At 34.8% G+C, this 21,119-nt stretch overlaps 1 protein-coding gene across 3 annotated transcripts in view; it reads right to left on the bottom strand.

Moving 5' to 3' along the window:
• Positions 1 to 21,119, bottom strand: part of LOC143230375 (potassium voltage-gated channel subfamily B member 1-like) — a 63,910-nt gene that overhangs the window by 21,184 nt on the left and 21,607 nt on the right. For all 3 annotated transcript variants that reach the window (XR_013016420.1, XM_076463855.1, XM_076463856.1), the window contains 3 exons: positions 14,837 to 15,697; positions 10,053 to 10,295; positions 6,126 to 6,612 (listed from right to left, as the gene is read on the bottom strand). Coding sequence is in view for 2 of the 3 variants with exons in the window: in XM_076463855.1 (XP_076319970.1) it covers positions 6,126 to 6,612; positions 10,053 to 10,295; positions 14,837 to 15,697 (1,591 nt within the window). In the remaining variant the exon portion in view is untranslated. The remainder of the gene's footprint in view (positions 1 to 6,125; positions 6,613 to 10,052; positions 10,296 to 14,836; positions 15,698 to 21,119) is intronic.

The following is a 21,119-nucleotide window of genomic DNA, read 5'->3' as shown; positions in this document are numbered from 1 at the left end:
TAGATGAAACAGTGATTAGCTCACTAACCAGTTTGGGTTTAGCATCTACGTTTCCCCCAGCCAAATAGGTTTCCAACAATAATCATTCACCTTTAATTGGCAGAGTAGGTCTTACTCCAACTATAACTTGTCCTGGAACTAGGTATGATGTTAAATAAATGTTATAAAGAGGAACATTAACAAAGCCACCCCCAATACACTGAGTAATAACAGACCCACCAGTGGCAGAACTAGAATTTAAAGGCAATACACCTTCTAAGAACAATGACTGAGTCACCCCAGTATCACATTGAATACATATGGGTATGGGATTAGTTAGCAGTGGCATTTGTCAAAGACACAGAACCAACAGACATAAGAGGTCTAGATTTTTCCATAATTACATCAGCTTTTATAACAGTGATCAAATCAACAACATTTGGTGAAACTATATCTCTATGTGGACACGAATGTGCTGGATGTTGCTTCCTTTTATTTTTCAAACAACAACAATTGGACATAATATAAACAAGTGTTTTTATAAAAATGACAAACAGACAACTTAAGGTTTTGATGGAGTTTTATCCCGTCTGTAATAAGATTTCGAACAAGAGAAACTGGATCTTTAGAAGATCCATTACCTTTATTGGATTGAACATATACAGGTTTTTGTCGAAATAGTAACAATTTATTTCAATGAGAAAAGTTTTATATGTTAAAATACAATCATCGGAAAGAGTAGCTGATTTTTATAGTGTTTCAACTTTCTTTTTATCCACGTAAGTTTTAAGGTTGTCACTTGTACAATTCTTAAATTCTTCAATTAGATATAGTTTTCTTAGTTTATCGAAACTGCTGCCAATATGCAGCACGGGCAAATTCCATATAAGTTTAATTATCTTGCTTGCGATAACCTCAAAATTTTTGGCAATAATCCTCTGGTACTAATTCGTATGCATTGCGAATAACTGCTTTAACCTTATTGTACAATCTTTTAGAGAGAGAGAGAGCAGAAACTCCTTGTGCTTTACCAGTTACAACACTCTATTATTAGAATGACCATTTCTTGGTGGGCCATTCCATGATTTGGCTAACTTTTTCAAAATGACGGAAACATTTATCAACGCTATTTTCACCGGATGGTAGTAATTTAATATATCAATTGATATTCAAAGCTATCATTTTGCCTTGGTCGATTAGAGTTGAGTCTAATTTCCATTTCTTTCAGTCTAATCTCTTTCTCGGCTTCAATACAAGCTTCTTCTTTCTTCTTTCGGCTCTCATACGGGTTTATTCGACCTCGAGACGTTTACTTTCTCTATCAGTTTCGATACTAGTTTGTTCGGTCTCTAGATGTTTACTTTCTTTTTCAGTTTCAATGTGGACTATCTCTTTTTCTTTTTAGACATTGATACAAGATCTTTCTTTCTCAGCTTCGATACAGGCTTGCTCAAGCTCGATTTGTTTGAGTTTTAGCTGGATTTGTAACTTGTCTTTACCAATCAACTCTGATTGGCTAGTGGAAACAACAAATCATCATCTACTAGTATTTCAATAATATTTTCTTTAAATTCATTTTTTTCACTGATTTCTTAATCCCTAATTCTAAAGCTTTGACAGTTCAAGCAATTCCCTTTTTATATCTTTCTTGATTATTAGACATGATCAAATCTTATTGACACTGATAAATATAAATTGCATTATAATTTGAATTTTAATTTAGATTCAAATCCCAGACACAAGGTCCTGTTACATATGTTTCATATTATAATTTATCTCAGACAAGCTTTCAATTTATTATGTTACGTATTACGAATTAAAATAGCCGACGATTTTAACTTTATTTTAGAAGTTAATTAAGTGTATATATGTAACAAATTTATAATATTTGTCAAAAAAATTGGCACTCTTAATACAAATATAATTTAAAATACAAGCTATAATACAATTTACAATAACAGTCATCACAAATAAAGATGTATATACAAAAGCTTTACAAACAATACTTTGTCGTCTGTCTGGTCTGGAACTGAATAATTTATTGACAGCTCACGATAAATGAATTAATTCAATGTTTATACACAGGTACGCTTCACACACCAAAAACATCTAATATCCTCGTAGAAATGCTAACGTCCAAATTTAATTCATTGAAATTAAATATATTGTTTGTAATGGTCGAAATCTATAAATGTTACTGGACAAATATCTGTAGTTTTCTGACTAATAAGAGTTAATCACAGTTATAGCTTTCAAGGTTTATAGTACACTAATTGCAGCAAACCAGCAACATATATATGTAACTAACTCTCGGTGTGTCGGATTATAAATGTAAAGGCAAGGTTCTAGAAATTTCTTTCGACAACAATGTGAAACATATATTGTTGCTTTTTTCACTCGAAAATCTTTCACAAGTTTAGAGAATATGCGGGAATTTTACAACAAATATTTAACATTATAAATTACATGCATTTCTAAATATATACATTTATCTTAAACAAAAATTAATATAAAAATAAAGACATCATAGTAAATCCATTACAGTGTCCTTACTTATGCAGCCTTTGGGAGAGAAGAAAAACTTCTACTAATTTTAAGAATGACATGAACGAATATGTATCATATGAAAGAAAAATGATCAGATCTACAATATCGAGAACACTAAACAAGAATGGAATATTTGGTGGTGTAGCAAGTAAAAGTAGCAAATAAAAAATCTTTACTTCGATCTCCAAATGTTGTAAAGAGACTGAGGTTTGTTAAAAAGTACAAAAACTGGACTGCCGATAATTGGAGAGGGGTGTTATGGACAAATGAGCCCAAGTCTGAAATATATAGTTGAAAGCGTAGGTTGTACGTTCGATGGAAGAAAGGTTTGTTTGTTTGTTTAGAATTAAGCACAACGTTACAAAATGAGCTATCTGTGCTCTGTTCACCACTGAAGTAAGCACAACACTACAAAATGAGCTATCTGTGCTCTGCCCTCCACTGAAGTAAGCACAACGCTACAAAATGAGCTATCTGTGTTCTGCCCACCACTAAAGTAAGCACAACGCTACAAAATGAGCTATCTGTTCTCTGCCAACCACTGAAGTAAGCACAACGCTACAAAATGAGCTATCGGTGTTCTACCCACCACTGAAGTAAGCACAATACTACAAAATGAGCTACCTGTGCTCTGCTTACCACTGAAGTAAGCACAACGCTTCAAAATGAGCTATCTGTTTTCTGCCAACCACTGAAGTAAGCACAACGCTACAAAATGAGCTATCGGTGTTCTGCCCACCACTGAAGTAAGCACAACGCTACAAAATGAGCTATATGTGTTCTGCCCACCACTGAAGTAAGCACAACGCTACAAAATGAGCTATCTGTGCTCTGCTCACCACTGAAGTAATCCTGAATTGTTGATTTTTATCGTAACTCGTGGACCTCGATGTACCTTTTGACACTGATACTGCTTTTCACAAAATACAAACATTTTATATCCTGGCCAGTGATGCATTTCCATATCATGTGGCCTTCCGATGCATCACAGTTGCATTTAAACACGCTATATTAAACTATTCTCTACATTGAATCATTGAATCCATACAAAGTTTTCGCGTCACACTTGTGCAGGGCGAACTTTGATTCATTTATGAAGATCAGTTTGCTTCAAAACATTCCTTCAGTTCAATCAGGCTGTTCTTTGTCTCAGTTAAGCCTCATCTTCTTCATCTTGTTGGTGGGGAGGGGTTTCTTGGTTGTCTGGCTGGGAGACTGATTGAACACAGGCAAAATCAAATGATGCACGCGATGGAAATGACCATTAAAGTTCTTTCCATGCTCTTTAAAGATCTTTAAACGGTTGTCAGCGATTCTGCAGTGACATACGTTTCAGAACACGACCATCAACTGCTGTGAAAGCATTCTTCCTATCTACTGCTCCACACAGCCAGTATCTTTACATCACTGAATTCAGCAGCTCACATTAGAATGGTTAATTTTGATTTTCCTAGCAGTCTGCCATGACAAAAGTCCCTTTTTACTCAAAAAAGCATTGAATTAACCGCAATCCATGGCCGTGGTAACATCACAAGTATGTTTTAAAAAAGACAGGCTTCTAAACTGAACCTTTATTTATAGCCAAGGACCAACAAATTCTATTAGGTTCTATTGAATCATCCACGAAGTACATTTGCACCTATGTGCCTCAAAACAATTATAATCCTGAAAAAAATCGGGAACAAATTGAGTGATGCAATAATTTTTTCCACCTCTTTATATTATTTTAGTGTATATCCATGTGCTAAATTCCGCCACTTAACTCACTATTTCACCCATTAAAAAAAAGAGGGAAGTGCACGATAAACCACATTTATTAGTGGCGGGCATGGATGACAAAAGTATAGGAAACGCTACATTAGAGTAAAACCAAGGTCAATTGTTTCAGCATATAGTGGCACACAAGGTTATGAAATTGGGCCCTATTATGTGTGGCATTAACGTACCGTTTTACAGCATATATAGTTTGAGTAATAACAATGCACATTTCTGTTCGTATGGTACTTTCATAGCCAACATATACATCACATTACTCTCCAAAAATGGGATTCAAGCTAATTCCATAAAATGAAACACGAATCATCTGTAAAAGAAAACTGTTCCACGAATGTGGCGAGCCAGGACCTAGATACAGTGCTCCTTTACATATGATGTAACTACCTGGTATGATAGAGACACTTTAAGGCACTTCTAACCAACTTGTAACAGCCTACTATCATTAGGCCGGTTTTCATTTGTTCAGTGGGTCTCTGCATTCAGATATATATTTTAAAAAAATAACAACAGTTTCTGAATAACTTGTAGCTCTTTATATTCTGTGGTTCGCTTGGAAGAGACACTTGAGACAAGATTTTGTGAGACCGCTATATATAGCACAGGCTAAATAATAAATCATTTGCATTTAAGAACATATAACTTAATCATTAATGTGTAATTTTTATTACAATAGACTGAGGGAATGGAGATGAAGATTAGTTTATAATAATGATTTTGGTTTTATATGTTCATTGCAGTTTTCCTAAAAGTAACACAATGCTATTGATAAGATTAAGAATGATAAGAATGTACAAAAATGAAGTCTTTTCATTTATAGATATTTATGCATAATGATATATACAAACATAAGTGCGTATGTTAAAGTTTTTTATTTAGTATAGAAACCCAACAACAAGTTTCAAAAATGGTTTGCTGAAGAACAAGATTTATTGATTGATTGTTTGAAATTAAGTGCAAAGTTACACAATGGGCTATCTGTGCTCTGCCCATCACGGGTATCGAAAGCCGGTTTCTGGCGGTGCTAGTCCAAATACATACCTATGTACCACTGGAGGGTCTAAAGAAGAACAACGAAAGGGAATTTGCCAGGTTGTACAAACAAATAATAGTTACTCAAAATTCTTGAGAAAATGGATCATGCACAAAAAATACAACCTTTGAGAATTCAGGATTTGTTTGTTTGCTGTTATGCAAGGACTAACAATAGGCCACCAGTCGTGGGTATCAAAACCCAATTTTCAGCATCATAAGTTTTCAGACTTATTTGGGGAATGAAGTAAGATTAATAGGATAAGTTTTTTTACACTAGCTAAAACAAATAAAGTAACATAAGCAAGGGACATACTGAATAGCAGGGTCAATAAGGGAATTTAATAGATAATACATACATAGAGTAATTCAGATTTTTGGAGAAAAATGAGTCTTGAAAGAACAGTGGAACGTTTGACAGTGAATGAAATACGTATTTTACGATAGGAATTATTAAACAACTTGAGACCATGAAAGAAAAGAGACAGGATTCATACGGAAATACTGTAATTAATCTGTGACAGAAAATACTTGGTTACAATTTAGTAGATATCATTTGATGGACACATATATGTAAAATTATAAAAGGCTTAGAGTATTAGGTGAGATTTTGTAATAGTTATGTCATGAAGATTTTATATGTTAGAGATAAAAAATTGAAAATCGTAAGCCAAGAAAAAGAAGGAAACTTTAAAATAATCATTAAAGAAGAAAAACATTTCTGATGAAATTTTGGGCTTATAAGATATAAATTTTAAATATATATTACGTACAAAGTTGAGGTTAGTACTTACTGCCTCCTGTAAAGGGTCCTTTCATTCCAAACTTTGACTTGCTTGTAGGTATTGTTACAGTTTCTGTGGTTGGCACAAGGTAACGTTGTGATGGATCTGTGTCATCAAAACGTGTGCGAGGTTTGATAGCTTCTAGAAATCGAGGTTTCCGAGCCGGAGAAGACGTTAAGGCCGTGATTTTGGCCTCAGGAATTTCTCCAGTTAGTACTTTCACCTCTGGTTCTTCATTTGTAGCATTGTTGCAGGACGAGCTCCCAGCTGATGGTTTGTGCTCCTCCAAAGGATTAATATACAAGTTACTTCGTCCGCACCTCATGTCCTCAGCTGTCAGATCGCCTTGGGAGGAAAACGGATGTGTGTTGCAGCTTGCATAGGTATCGGAGCTTTCAATGCTCCCTACGTCCCACTTACTGATGGGTTTCATTTCGATGTTGGACTGAAGGTCTCCAGGAAGAGGAACATCATGATCGATAAAGTCCTTGATCTCCTAGTTGAAAAGAAGAAATAAGAAGAACTAGCTCAGTAGTTAGAATAAATCTTGTGTTTAGTAAGGAGCACAATAATACACTGTCTCTAAAAGTGTTCTGTTTCAAGAGTAAATAAAAACAAAATTAATTTTATTTCAAATTTCGCGCAAAGCTACACAAGAACTATCTACGCTAGTCATCATTACCCACTACCAATTCTTGAACTACTCTTTCATCAATTAGATTGACCGCCAAATTATTATGTTTCCACACCTGAAGTGGGAAGCATATTTGTTGAAATGGGGAGTTGACTCTGCGACCCTCAAATAACGAGTGGAGCGCTCTAACAACCCGGCCATGTCAAGCACTAAGAGTAACAAATATTCGTTGCGTTAGAAAAATATGTAGGTTCAAGAAATCTTGATAGAAATGAAATAAAAACCCTATAACCACAGCGCTTTCTAAAAGTGTACCTTTCTTCTTCAGGGGCAAACCACTCCCAGTTTGTTCCTGAAGATTGTTTTGTTTGTTTTCTTTTGAATTTCGCGCTAAGCTACTTGAGGGCTATCTGCGCTAGCCGTCCCTAATTTAGCAGTGTAAGACTAGAGGGAAAGCAGCTAGTCATCACCATCCACCGCCAACTCTTGGGCTACTCTTTTACCAGCGAATAGTGGGATTGACCGCAACATTATAACGCCTCTACGGCTAAAAGGGCGAGCATGTTTGGTGCGACCTGGATGCAAAAGCGCGACCCTCAGATTACGTGTCGCACGCCTTAACTCACCTGGCCATGCCGGATCTGAAGTCCCTGAAGAAGGGTCCACTTTTTGAAAGCGCTTGAGTTATAAAGTAACATATTTTTATATTTTACTATTAAAGTTCATATGTCATGCTGTGTTGTGATCTAAAGAGTGCATAATTCTTCTCGTGATCCATGATATGTGCATGTTTTATTGACGTTCGGATAGCACAAATTGCAATGTTAAGTGTTTCTTATGTAACGCCATGTTATTGTCTACTGACTAACTCACAGTCAAACTCTGTTGTATAGCTGCATGAATGGCGAGTGGTTAAAATAGGTGACTCTTCCAGGTGGTCTTTTACTCCCTTTCAGAGAACTAATGAATTATATTTAATCAATAATACGGAATATACCAGTAAAAGTTCCTCTAGTAAATGCGAAAATAAAGAAGTATATAAAGAAAATAGTACCAGAAAGACTATTGTCCGTATGGATAAAGAATTAGCATAAAGACATTTAAGTATACAAAATGTGGTAAAAAAGATAAATATACGCTCAGTAAAAATTTGTTACACTGGCCATTAAAAACTTAATAGCAATCAGTTCATAACAGGAAATAACCACTCATGAGGTACGTTCGTTTATTCACACCAAACTATTCAATAGTTGCTAATCTCCATGAACGAATATTGACCTGATGATGATCGCAAATACGAGGTTACTGACCCATCAGTAAGTACTTCGGCTGAAAAGCAGAATTGATGATGTAACCCAAAAAAGGAATTAGATATTAATAACTTACAATTTAAGAACTTGCAGATAAGTTTAGGGGAATTAAAAAGTAGCATATTAATAAAAAATCGCATCTAATGTGAAGTTCTACGACATAGTGTCACCATTATTTTAAATATCTTGTGGACTAAAATATAGCCAGAGAATAACTGAAATATGATAACGTAAATTAAGGTCTGCAGGAATGTTTAGGTTACTCCTAATTAATAAATGAACGCACCTAAAGCATTTGAACAGAAGAAGAATACGAAACGAAATTGTATCTATACTAACATTAATATTATCTGTGTAGTGGACTAGACGTGGCCTAATATCAATTCACCCTGATTATGATTCTAATAGAGTAGATTTTAAAGACCTGTTTTGTTGCCGCAAGAATGTACTCTGCGTTTTGGAGCCTTGGATGTGCTATAATAATGACGGTCAAATTCCATTACACCATGGATTTTTTACTTTTTCTTGTTCCTGGGCAGAAAGTGTTATTTCCCAATCGTTTATGCCTAAAGTAAATGAAAAAGACCTATTTTTCTCTCCAAACTTTGCTTTTGTGACCTGGGTAATGAAATTTTCAAATTTACCCATTTTCTAGAACATTCCAGGTAGATTTAGTGCTGAGTAGCTGATAGAGAATTTTCTCGAACTTACAAGAATTTTCTAGAATGTTGTAGAATTTCCGAGAATTTTCAAGAACCTTTTGGAATTTTCTACAACTTCCCATAGTAATACATATACAGGGGCTTACCACTTCAGTTTAGTTTTAGCTGCTTAAGTGAGTACATAGACCTATTCAAGGAGGCTTTGCCAAGTTTCCCTGTTTTCTCTGCCTTTGAGACAGCAGGGACACCGCAGCGCACTACAACAGGAAGCACTGGCCATACCGGACCGAGGTCTCTGTGGGGAGGCACAATGTCAAGTGTGAGCCACTAGTTGACCTCCAGAAGGTTTTGTTCCCACCATTGCACATGAAATTGGGTCTTATGAAACAATTTGTCACAGCTCTTGATAAGAAGTCTTCAGCCTTCAAGTACCTTCGAGATTTCTTCCCTAAGCTGTCTGAGGCAAAGGTCAAAGCTGGTGTCTTCGTTGGACCATAAATAAAGAAGATTCTGGAGTACACACAATCCTCCAAGAAGCTCAGTAGGAAGGAAAAAAAGCTTGGGGCAGCTTTGTCGCAGTGGTTCGGGGTTTCATGGGCAATAACAAGGCCGAAAATTATGTGGAACTGGTTGAGGTTCTGGTGAGAACTACGACAAAATGGGCTGCAGGATGCCCCTGAAAGCCCATATCCTTGACGCTCATTTTGATAAATTCAAGTAAAATATGGGAGCACACTTAGAGGAATAAGGCGAGCGCTTCCACCATGATATACTGGGCTTTAACCGCCGTTACCAAGGAGCGTATAACGAAAACATGATGGGAAACTATATTTGGGGGCTGATACATGAAAGTGATTTAGATTACAGTCGCAAGTCTCAAAAAACTACTCACTTCTAAACATTTTTGTATAACTTTAGTATAAATACATGTAAATCTTGATTCATATATTGTTTTGTTCAGACCTTATATAAATGAAAATGTGCAAATTTGCCCGTTTTTACACAGAAAATTGGTTAATTTCTAAATTTCATTATCCAGGTCACAAAAGCAAAGTTTGAAGGAAATAATGACCATTTTCTGTACTTTTACAACATAAGTAATTAAGAAATAACACATACTATCCAGGAACAAAATATGTGTTACACAGTGAATTATTCAGTAAGACAGGTGTAGATAAAAAAATTGGCGGTGGGCGTTGTTGACTGGTTGGTTTTTCTCTTATCTTTCAGTTCAAAACTAAGAACAGTTTTACACAGCTAGACCTTGTATAACTTTTCTCGAATTTCTAAACAAACCATTATATTTAATATAGACGAATGCTTCACCTACTGGAGAAGTATATTCCGCGTAATTCGCTCTTGTACTTAATGGATTCAAAACAAGTTGATTATCTGTTCCTCTAGAAGCGGCGAAGTCGAGCAACGCGGTTGTGCATACCGGAACAGCATCTGGTGGTAGCGAAACTATCTGTGAATCTTTCCGGTGCTCCATATTGTGGTCGAAATTTTTGTAACAGCCTGTACCAGTGTTAATTCTGGCAGACTCTCCACCTAGACTTGTAGCATCTAATTGCTGAAAAAGAAAGACTCTATAAACAAGTCATTTGTTATTAAAATTAAATTTTGAAATCATTAAAGTTACAATTGTAATTGTTAGCTAACAATCGGTAAGTTAAAAATAACTGATGTGATAAAGTAATTACTGTGCCTAACTGAACTAAGTAAATAACATGTACACAACAATAAGTTGTTTGAATTCACAGTACTCATTTTATGTATGACTAATCATAGACGACGGACAAAGGTTTATTGGAATACGTTTATGAAAAAAAAACTGTATATAAATATATATATATATATATATGTATGTATGTATAAATTATGATTCTAATAAATCCTATATAGAGAGGGTGGAAATATGCGCTTAAACAATTATCAAGTAATATAATTAAATCATTTAACTGATTAATATGAACTACGAAGATATAAACCAGTAGAATATTCAAATTAATTTAAAGAGACGAGATGCAAATAGGTCAAGCATGATCTTGTATAAATAGTAAAGAAAAACTGGTAATAATGTTAATTATGCACAGAATAAACTGATGATGTTATTTAATGTGTAAAAAGGAAAAAATACAATTTAATAACATATGAAAAATCAGAGACAGGTAATCTATTTTATTAAGCAAAACTAGGAACTTGATTTCTTTACACATGTATGAACTAGGCATAAAAGTTAATTAAATATTAAAATAGTATATATATTTAACGTCTCTGACAATCTCATAAAGTTAAAAAAATGTAAATCGCCCAAGTGGCAGAGCGGAATGTCTGCGGACTTACAACGGGCTTCGGTACCCATGGTGGGCAGAGAACAGAGAGCCTATTGTGTTGATTTGTGTTTAACTTCAAATAAACAAACAAACATTAACGTAATTAATATCTAAATTTTATTATGTTAAAAGCATTATTTTAGTGACAATCTTACTGTCAGTAGAGTTTTAACAAATCTGCTTTTCTCATTAGTCACAAGTTGGTCGTGACCTTTGTATATCTTCTTTTTCTATGCGTACTCTTCCCATGTGACGAGTTTTGTATTTCTTAACAAACAAAGATTAGTTAACTTGACGGTATATTATATTAGAACTATCGTTTATTTGTAAAAACGAAACAGCAGGTGTCCTATGGAACACTGTCTGATAGAAGCTATGAACACTTTAGAAATTTATTGAATACATTCACAGGATTTATGCACACGCGAAGGAGGTGTGTAGATTTGTTTGCCAGTGATCAACTACTTGATCATTCAGAAAAACAATTGTTCATTGTCAATCTGGATTCCAGTTATAAATCTAGTAGCCATTGGGTCTCTATTTACGTTGGTTGAGATTAAAAATATTTTCATCCATTAGGATTGCCTCCACATAATTTCTACATTAGAAACTCATCAAGAACTGTTGGATGTAAACTTACAACTACAACAAAAGTACTGTAAGGATCGTATTATGTGTGTGTGTAGACAATAATTTATATATTATGCTTATTATTGTTGTTCAAAAGAGTTTAGACCTCAAAGATTTTGCAAAATGGTAAGCTTTGCTATCCTGTTATGGTGATTAATTACATTTATTGTGTAGCAAATGATTTACTACGGAGTTCATTAACTAAATTTTAAAATTAGTGAAACGTTCGTTATATGTGTATAGAAAGTTTGCAGTTCAAGTGTGATGAAGTTGGATAGACTGAAAGTGTTAGAATGACTCAGAGGGAAATGTCTACATGTGTTAATAAACCACAGATGGAAATGAAAAGAACCTCAAAATATTTCATACTGTATTATGGAAGTATAAAAACATTTTCGCCAAACGTATGTGACTAAATTTACTTTGAAATTTTTGTACAACCCTCAGTAATAATGCCCACCTGTGTAAACTACATGTAATACAGATAAATATGTATAATTGAAAACAAAAATTAAATTCAGATGTCATTCAAGTTATGGACAACAGTAAATTTGTTAAAACGCTAATAACAGTAAGATTGTTTTTAAAATAATGGTTTTAACATAATTAAATCTAGACATTAATGACATAGTCATATGTGGAAGTAAAGTGTCCACCCTTGTAAAACTTATATAAGATAAAACAATAAAGTATAATGCGTAAAGTAAAATATTTTGTGAAGTAATATGGATAGTATAAAGTCAAGCAGATTAAAAAGTAAATTTTAAATTATTGCATGATATAAAAATAAATGTCTTTTTTTTTGCTGCACTATTTACATATAAATGTTTATGAAATGTAATTAAATACAGAACTAATGAATTAGTGTTAAGCATCCTTTTTCAGGACGATTTACTTACATATGTTAGAAAATGTAAAAATATGAGTAATTATATACTTATAAACCTTAGTAAGTCAATTCACCTATAGTAACAGGCCTTTTGGTATTGAACTATGATATAATATTTCTATAAGATACTGACCGCCTCACTGGCTCACCAGTATATCTGTAAACTCACATCACTAGAAACCTGTTTTCGATATCCTTGATAGACAGAGCCCAATAAGTCCATTGTGTAGTTTTGTGCTAAATTCCAAACAAACAAACCCTAAATAGCTGCACCCTTTGGTTCCATTTCATGGAACTATTATGTAATCGTTTGTGACATCATGTGCACCTGTTACGGTGGCCTAGCAACGCGCCCTCTCTAATGACATCATTGCATGGCACCAGCGCCCTCTGGTTACACTTAGTGAAACTAGCTATGACGTCACAGTGTCTGGTAGCTTCATTGTCTCTACCCCTTCCCTCAAAGTCAACATATGTCAACACTGGAAGCATGCCATGCAGCACCTGAGATAACTGCTTTTGTGAAACCAAAAATGTTTTATTTATGAGGATATTTGCAAATTTGAGTATATGGGCCCAACAGTTCAGATTAAACAGTGTGTTGGCTTTTAAGAAAGTGTGCGAAGTAAGGTGAAAGTTATATCAAATTCTTATTTTTTTATTCTCTTTCAGCCATGGTGGCGTTATAATGTAAGTCCAATTCCACAATTCGTTGGCAAAAGAGTTGGCTACCTTCCCTTTAGTCTAAAACTGCTAAATTAGGGACGGCTCGTGCAGATATCCCTGGTGTAACTTAGTGCAAAATTTAAATTAAACCATATCCTCTTTCGCAAACCTTACTGCATAAGGTATTACTGTATAAAAATTATTACAATATTTAACTTACTAAATTCGCACTAATTAGCTGCTAAGTTTACTAACTGATTGGCACTGAACAGATGTTTTGTTTGTTTATTTTTAAATTTCGCACAAAGCTACTCGAGGGCTATCTGTGCTAGCCGTCCCTAATTTAGCAGTGTAAGACTAGAGGGAAGACAGCTAGTCATCACCACCCATCGCCAACTATTGGGCTACTCTTTTACCAACGAATAGTGGGATTGACCGTCACATTATAACGCCCCCACGGCTGAAAGGGCAAGCATGTTTGGCGCGACGGGGATGCGAACCCGCGACCCTCAGATTTCGAGTCCCACACCTTAACACGCTTGGCCATGCCGGGCCTCTGAACGGATGCACTCATTAAACTCATTCAGTGATAGCTCATATTTAGCCCGGCATGGCCAGGTGGTTAGGGCACTCGACTCGTAATCTGAAGGTCGCGGGTTCAAATCCCCGTTACACCAAACATGCTCGCCTTTTAAGTCGTGGGAGCGTTATAATGTGACAGTCAGTCCCACTATTCGTTTGTAAAAACGTATCCCAAGAGTTGGCGGTAGGTGGTTATGGCTATCTTCCTTCCCTCTATTCTTACACCGCTAAATTAGGAATGGCTAGCGCAGATAGCCCTCGCGTAGCTTTGCACAAAATTCAAATCAAACCATCTTATATATTTGTGAAACTGATTTAGTTTATTACAGACAGTGTTATATGTCTGCAAAATCTGACAAAATTAAAGAACATAACTAGGAGTGTTTTGTTAATGTGAAAAATTTTTCGTCAAAAAAAAACGAAAAATGGTAAACCGATTGTTGTTTCCATAGCGACAGTTTTATATTTATTTCGTTTGTCGTTTTCATTGCTGATTTTTTAAAGGTAATTTTGTTGCTTTGCAGTCAATACGTTTTTCATTTCAAATACATTATACGGTTAAAGAGTAACAAAGGCATGAATAATGACTATTAAATTATAATAAATTAATTTGCGAAAGTAGCTACGTAAGCTGATTTTTTCAGTGCTGTCAGAATGTATTTACATTAAGTTTATCTTTTTTTTTGTTTCTCCCCACATTTTACAGAGTGTGAGACGAATTCGTCTTTCTACGGGATTAAGGTTCTTTTCTTAATGGCCAGATAATGAAACTACAACAGGCTTTACTGTACCTCGAGTTTATGAAACGGTCCAGTAGTATCAATAACCTGTTGGATGAGGCGTTGTGTGTGGTAAAAGTGAAGGAAGACAGAAAGAGATACAGCCTTTAATGTTGTACCACAAATGTTTTTGTCGATATTAATTTAATCATCATGGTTATAGGTAACGTTTACTTCGAATCAGGAAAGTCTTTTAAACTAGAAATTTCAAATATATTTAAGTATCATTTACCTGACTAGTATTGTGCCCACTCTCCACTAGTACATCAATCAGATCCATTGATTTTGCAAAAGCATCTCTCAGGTTGACATGATGGAAGGAGACGATACTACCTTCTCTTTTCGCTTTTTCCAGTGCTTCTCTTCTCTTTAGAGCCTTCTCTCGACGCATTTGATTTTTGTAAAATTCAGCAAAGTTGTTTACAATGATCGGAATGGGCAGTGCGATGACCAACACGCCGCAGATGCAGCATGCGCTGCCAATGATCTTTCCAAAGAGGGTAGTAGGGTAGATATCTCCGTACCCAACAGTTGTCATGGTAATACTGGCCCACCAGAAGGTTTCTGGGATGCTAGTGTACTTTGTGTTTGGTTCATCCTTCTCTGCAAAGTAAGCCAAACTAGAAAACATCATGATGCCAATAGCTAAAAAGAGCATAAGTAATCCCAGTTCCTTGTAACTGTTCCTAAGCGTGAAGCCCAAACTCTGAAGACCTGTGCTATGACGAGCTAACTTAAGGATCCGAAGTATCCTCATTATTCGAAAAATTTGTACGATTCGCCGAACATCTTGGAACTGATCTGTGTGTTTGTTGGATTCAATGAGAAACAAAGAGATAAAATAAGGGAGAATAGCTAGTAAGTCTATAATGTTCAAGGCTCCTTTGAAAAACTTCCACTTATTAGGAGCTGACATAAATCGTAGAAGATACTCCAAGGTAAACCATGTTATACAGACAGCTTCCACCATATTTAGTTTAGGGTTGTCACCCATCTGACCATCCTTGTCTTCCACCTGCAGCTGAGGCAACGTGTTGAGCGTGAGTGCTATTGTTGATAACACTATAAACAAGATGGAGAGCACAGCGACCACCTGGAAGACAGCAAAGAATAAACTTCCGCCTAAAAACTTTAACCAAAAATAAGGAAATAATTTGGAAAAATAAGACGGCTAAAATAAAGGTCATGGCGGATTTTAAAGCTTCGCATCGTAGGTACAAAGAAGCAAGTCTTGTGGATGGTCTATTCGCATGAAAAATACTATGTTCTCAATAGACGACACAATTATACACAATTATCGAATCAAAGATAACAGCGCCACTACACTGAGACGTGTGGTCGTCTTATTACCCATTCCGATCATCACGTGACTCTCCACAGATAAAGAGGAAGATAAAAAATAGTATTAATAGATAAGCAGAAAAAAAATTATTTGCTGTTTTATTATAAAATTAAAATGTACTAACTGCTGTAAAACCTGAACATCTATGCTATAATAGAAATTTTTACAGTCTTTTGAAACACTAACACATATCTCTCTGAAACTACGTTGTTTTTTAGTAATTTAATATAACAGCAATGCACAACACATTAGCCAGTGAAATCTGACCTTTAGTATTAATATGTACATGGTATTACATCAATGTAATAGAAAGTGCTCTCTCTTTTACCTTTGGGGACGCTACAATGTGACGGTCAATCCCACTATTCGATTACGAAAGCTAAAGACTTGGCTTTAGTGATGTTGAATGACAGCCTCTCCTTTAATCTATAACTTCTAAATTAGGGACGGATAGCGATGGTAGCACCTTGAATAGCTTTGTGCGAAATTCAACAAATAAACGTCACAGTAAAGCTAACAATTTAAATCCCATCATTCTATACTAGCCCGATACTATTTTCCAGTAAGAATAATTTAAATAACGTTCTAACTACATGTTATCTATTTATGTTAGTATGCAACAAACAAGGAATAATTAAAAGTCGATGTATGGTACTATACTTTGTTACTGTTATTAAAATTCTATATACTATATTATACCTCATTAATTTTATTACTAAAAAGCCGTTATGATGCGATATTGTAATGTAATATGACATACATATTACTACTAAATATTATGTCTTATTATAGCTTCATAAGAACAATAACTTATGAGTCTACAGAGTGATGGTCATACTACATTGAAAGAATTTTGAATATGCAAATTAAGGAGTTATGTGACAACACAGCCTATATAAAGTAGGAACGGGACTTTGTGTATCAAAACTACATTTTAACATTGTTTGGAATATATTAAGTGTTATAATACTGCCCAAAACTGAGTACATTTGGGAAAGGTACATTCCGATGTAAAATATTAATATAATCAGATCATAAAAACGTTAGGTCTAGATTTGTAATTTCCAAGGAAGAAATATCCGTCTATTTAACAAATTTGGAAAGAAAGGTATATGAACAAAGTGGGTACATCAGTACTACTCTGAAAGAAACCGACAATAAGTCGTATACCATATATGTTAAGCAACTTGTGGTGTCTTGTAATATGTGAAAATCCGCGAACACAAAGATTAGTTGCAAAAGACATCTAGGCCCAATGCAACAATATACAATGTAATCAAGAAGAACCTCTACAAGGAAATGTGGCTCAAATAACGTCCACCAAAGTTGCCTCAACTGCATATTCATTCAACCATCTCACACATCAAGCAATTGAGAATGAAATGTTGATTCCTGTTACTATATATGAAAACATATGTTTCAACCTGATAGATACAGTGCCTATAAATTACTTTGCAATTGTATTATAAAAATGGGCAGTATGAAACTGTTCTCCTCGTATACTAGATAAATAATGAAGAGTGTGCATTAAAGAGGAGTGTGCTTTGAACATGATAGCCTTATAATAAAGACTTTTCCAATATAAACATCACCATAGAGATACTTTTGACACGAATTGTCTTCATATAAAACATGAGCGAACGTAGTGAAATTGACTATCATTACTTGAAGATGCTCCAAAATTATTTTCATATCATGTACCCATATTTTATATAATCATACCTGGATGATGTCCACTGCATTACCATAACAAAATCATTGTTTTCAGCACATACCCATAAATTTTGAAAAGAGAAGTTTTACATTTCAAGGCTGATGTATAAAATACTGACTGAAAGAGACTCATTAATATGTAGGCTTTGCTGTGTTGAAGTAAAAACAAAAAATGTCAAATGTCCTTTTCTGTTCGAAGCATCACATGCGTTATGCACACGCGCAAAAATCTTGTGGGTTAATTGTTACAAGATGCCAGTGCTGAATGAACATTAATCCTTGTCGGACTGATGTATTTATAAATAATAATTAGTAATCTCAGTGAATGAGACATTTTAACTCCGTAAAGAGAAGTGTGTTTGAGTATGAATTGACTTTTGAAAACACGTATAATTTGTGGGAAGCTTTTGAGTAAATTAATGAGAAAATAAACGTGAGAACCTTCACTTCTATTGCTGATTATCTTTTCCAACAGTGAACTTACAAATATTTAACTTACTAAATTCGCACTAATTAGCTGTTAAGTATACTGAGTGATTGGCACTGAACGGATGCACTCATTAAATTCATTCAGTCATCACCGCAAGCTCATATTTGGTCTGGCATAGCCAGGTGGTTAGGGCGCTCGACTCTTAAGTCTTAAGTCGCGGGTTCGAATCCTCGTCACACAAACATTATCGTTATTTCAGCCGTAGGGGCGTTATAAAATGATGGTCAATCCCACTATTCGTTCGTAAAAGAGTAGACCAAGAGTTGGCGGTGGGTGGTGATGACTAACTGCCTTCCCTGTAGCCTTACACTGCTAAATTAGGAACGGCTAGCGCGAAATTAAAAAAAAACAAAACAAGCTCATATTTATATCGTACACTTGTTTGTACATATTGCATGAAGCTTCTCGATTTTTAACTTTCGTGCAACTTTCTAGATCTTAAGATCATCGTAATTACGAGATCCCTCTAGTGAACATTTAAACTCGAATATTGAAAACATAATTCACAACGATATATACTACTATAAATTTTACACCTCTGGGTTTCTAAACACTTCGCCAGTTTTGACCTTTAAACTATTACATATTAAGAATTTCTAGATTTCTCCTGTTTTTATGCCACAAATTCAAACGGTTCTGCTGTTAATGTGTCAAAGATCGCATAAAAAGAGGTGTGAGGAATATAATGTTTACTTGCACAGTTTGTTACCTTTTTTAATTAATACTATATGATTTCTATACACTACATTCTTTCCAACCACGTACGTCTTTCATTGCCAAGTTTAATGTTGATACCGTTCACTCTTAAATTAATCCACTGTGCATTTCATTTTAGGGATCAAACTCTAATTCGAAAGTTCGAGAAATGGCGCTAAAGAAGACATGCAGTTTACTAATTAGCAAGGCGTATATTATTTAGCTACATAAAATGTTTTGGGCAACAAAATATTCAAAACAGATTCAATTTTCGAGAGTTACTGAACAGTTTTAGTGGTCATTCAACTGACAAATGTTTGATTTATATCTGTGTCATGAATGATAAAACGTAAGCTTATTTAGTAATTTTAAAACCGCATTTCATTCTGGAGTAGAGTGCTTACTTGCTATGGGGATTTTTTTTTTTACATTTCAGGCTTCAGTTAAGTATATCTTAAGTCAAGTATAGTATTAGCAACTGCTATGAAAGCTCGTACAAAACGCTCTAAAAAGTTAGCCTCGTTTCGGGTCGACCTTAATTAAGAAATTGGTGTATGGTTTGTGTTATTCATTGCTAACGAGAGAGAATAGAACATTACGGGATCAGCTCTACTAAGAGTGGCCTCAGGTAGGAGCCGCAAAACTAACTTTAATATACATCTTGAGAGATACATATATTATGATTGCAAATAATTTGAAAGATAAACACATATTTATAAATTTAAGTTTATAAGTGACTCTTAAATTAATATGGTTTTTATTTTTGCACCACAATTTAAGCTATGGATTTATGATGCAGGCAACAGAGCCAAATTTGTATATTTTGTCTGCACAGATATTTGTTTATTGTTGTTCCTCCCCTATAGGTGCCTATATTTATGCTACAAAAATCAAAGCCTGTACATACAATTATATTTATTAAAATTATTGTATTCATGTTTATGAATTTTTCACGAAAACATTTCTAGACATTATAGTTGTATAAAGTACACATCAAGACCATTACCATTTAGTATAGAACTGGATTTAACTACGGTATACAAGAAGCAAACTTATATTCCTTCTAATATTTACTCAATATCCCTTGAACTCTGAATTTAGCACTTGCTTTACGGTCACTCTTGCTCATAGTATTAGTGGAAAATTGCTCTTAACAGAGAGAAATAACTTTAAGTCAAGTCAAGAGCATCGATAGCCAGCACAAACTCTGGGACAAAGGTCCTCGCTAGCAGGTGTGTGCGGTGACTTATCCTTATAGGAAAGGAAAAACATAAAAGGTGTATTATAAAATAAAAAAGATGTACAAGGCGGTCAATAAAGTTAAAATCAGTTACTTCTAGTCATTAAACATATGTAAGATTAAGTACTTCCAATTAAAGATTAAACAAGACATATTCGGTTAATTAACTTTATTTATATGTTAATTTTATTCTCTTTTCCTTTTGATTGAATAAATTTAGTACATCTTCAGAGAAACTATCAGTCTTTACTTCCAGGTCATTCTGGATTCTTTGTGACAGGGAAGAAAGCACTCGTTTTTTTTCTAAATGGGATTTCAATAATGGATCATATTTCTTACAGAAGTTTACCAATTCCACATAATTGCCTCGGTTAACAAACTCTAGTGATTCATCATGACCTCTAAATGCTAATTGTTGTTCACCCAAACATCATATTACGTCGATTAATCTTTTTATAAAATGTCTCTATTCCTCTTAACCTTTTCACCGTGCATTTGCACGTTTATTTTATGTTGGATATTTAGTTGAAGTTCACTCCCTGATTTTCAAAATCTGGCTAGGCCTAGAGTTGAAAATATATGACTGGAGGACTTTCATGTCTTTTAATTACCTTATGCATATTATATAAATCATTAAATCTACTTGACTTTCATGTCCTAAATAAACACAGCCAGCAGAAAAGCTTCTGCAAGTTAGGACAAAAAGCTAACCAAGATGTCTTGTCAAATGGGTTTACATTGAATTTTCGAACGTACTGCTTTGCTCTTCCATTCAGGTGGGTTCGGCATGAGCAGGTGAGTTAAGTCGTTCGAGTCGTAATTCGAGGGCCGCGAATTCGAATCCCAGTCGCACCAAACATGCTCACCCTTTCAATCGTGGGGGCGTTATAATGTGACGGTCAATCCCACTATTGATGCTCTTAATAACTTGCTTTGGTAAAAAAGTAGCCCAAGAGTTGGTGGTGGGTGGTGATGACTAGCTGCCTTCGCTGTAGTCTTACACTGCTAAATTAGGAACGGCTAGCACAGATAGC

This window comes from Tachypleus tridentatus, chromosome 10 (genome assembly GCF_004210375.1).
Source record: "Tachypleus tridentatus isolate NWPU-2018 chromosome 10, ASM421037v1, whole genome shotgun sequence".
NCBI lineage: Eukaryota > Metazoa > Arthropoda > Merostomata > Xiphosura > Limulidae > Tachypleus > Tachypleus tridentatus.
This window is presented reverse-complemented; position numbering and strand designations above follow the sequence as displayed.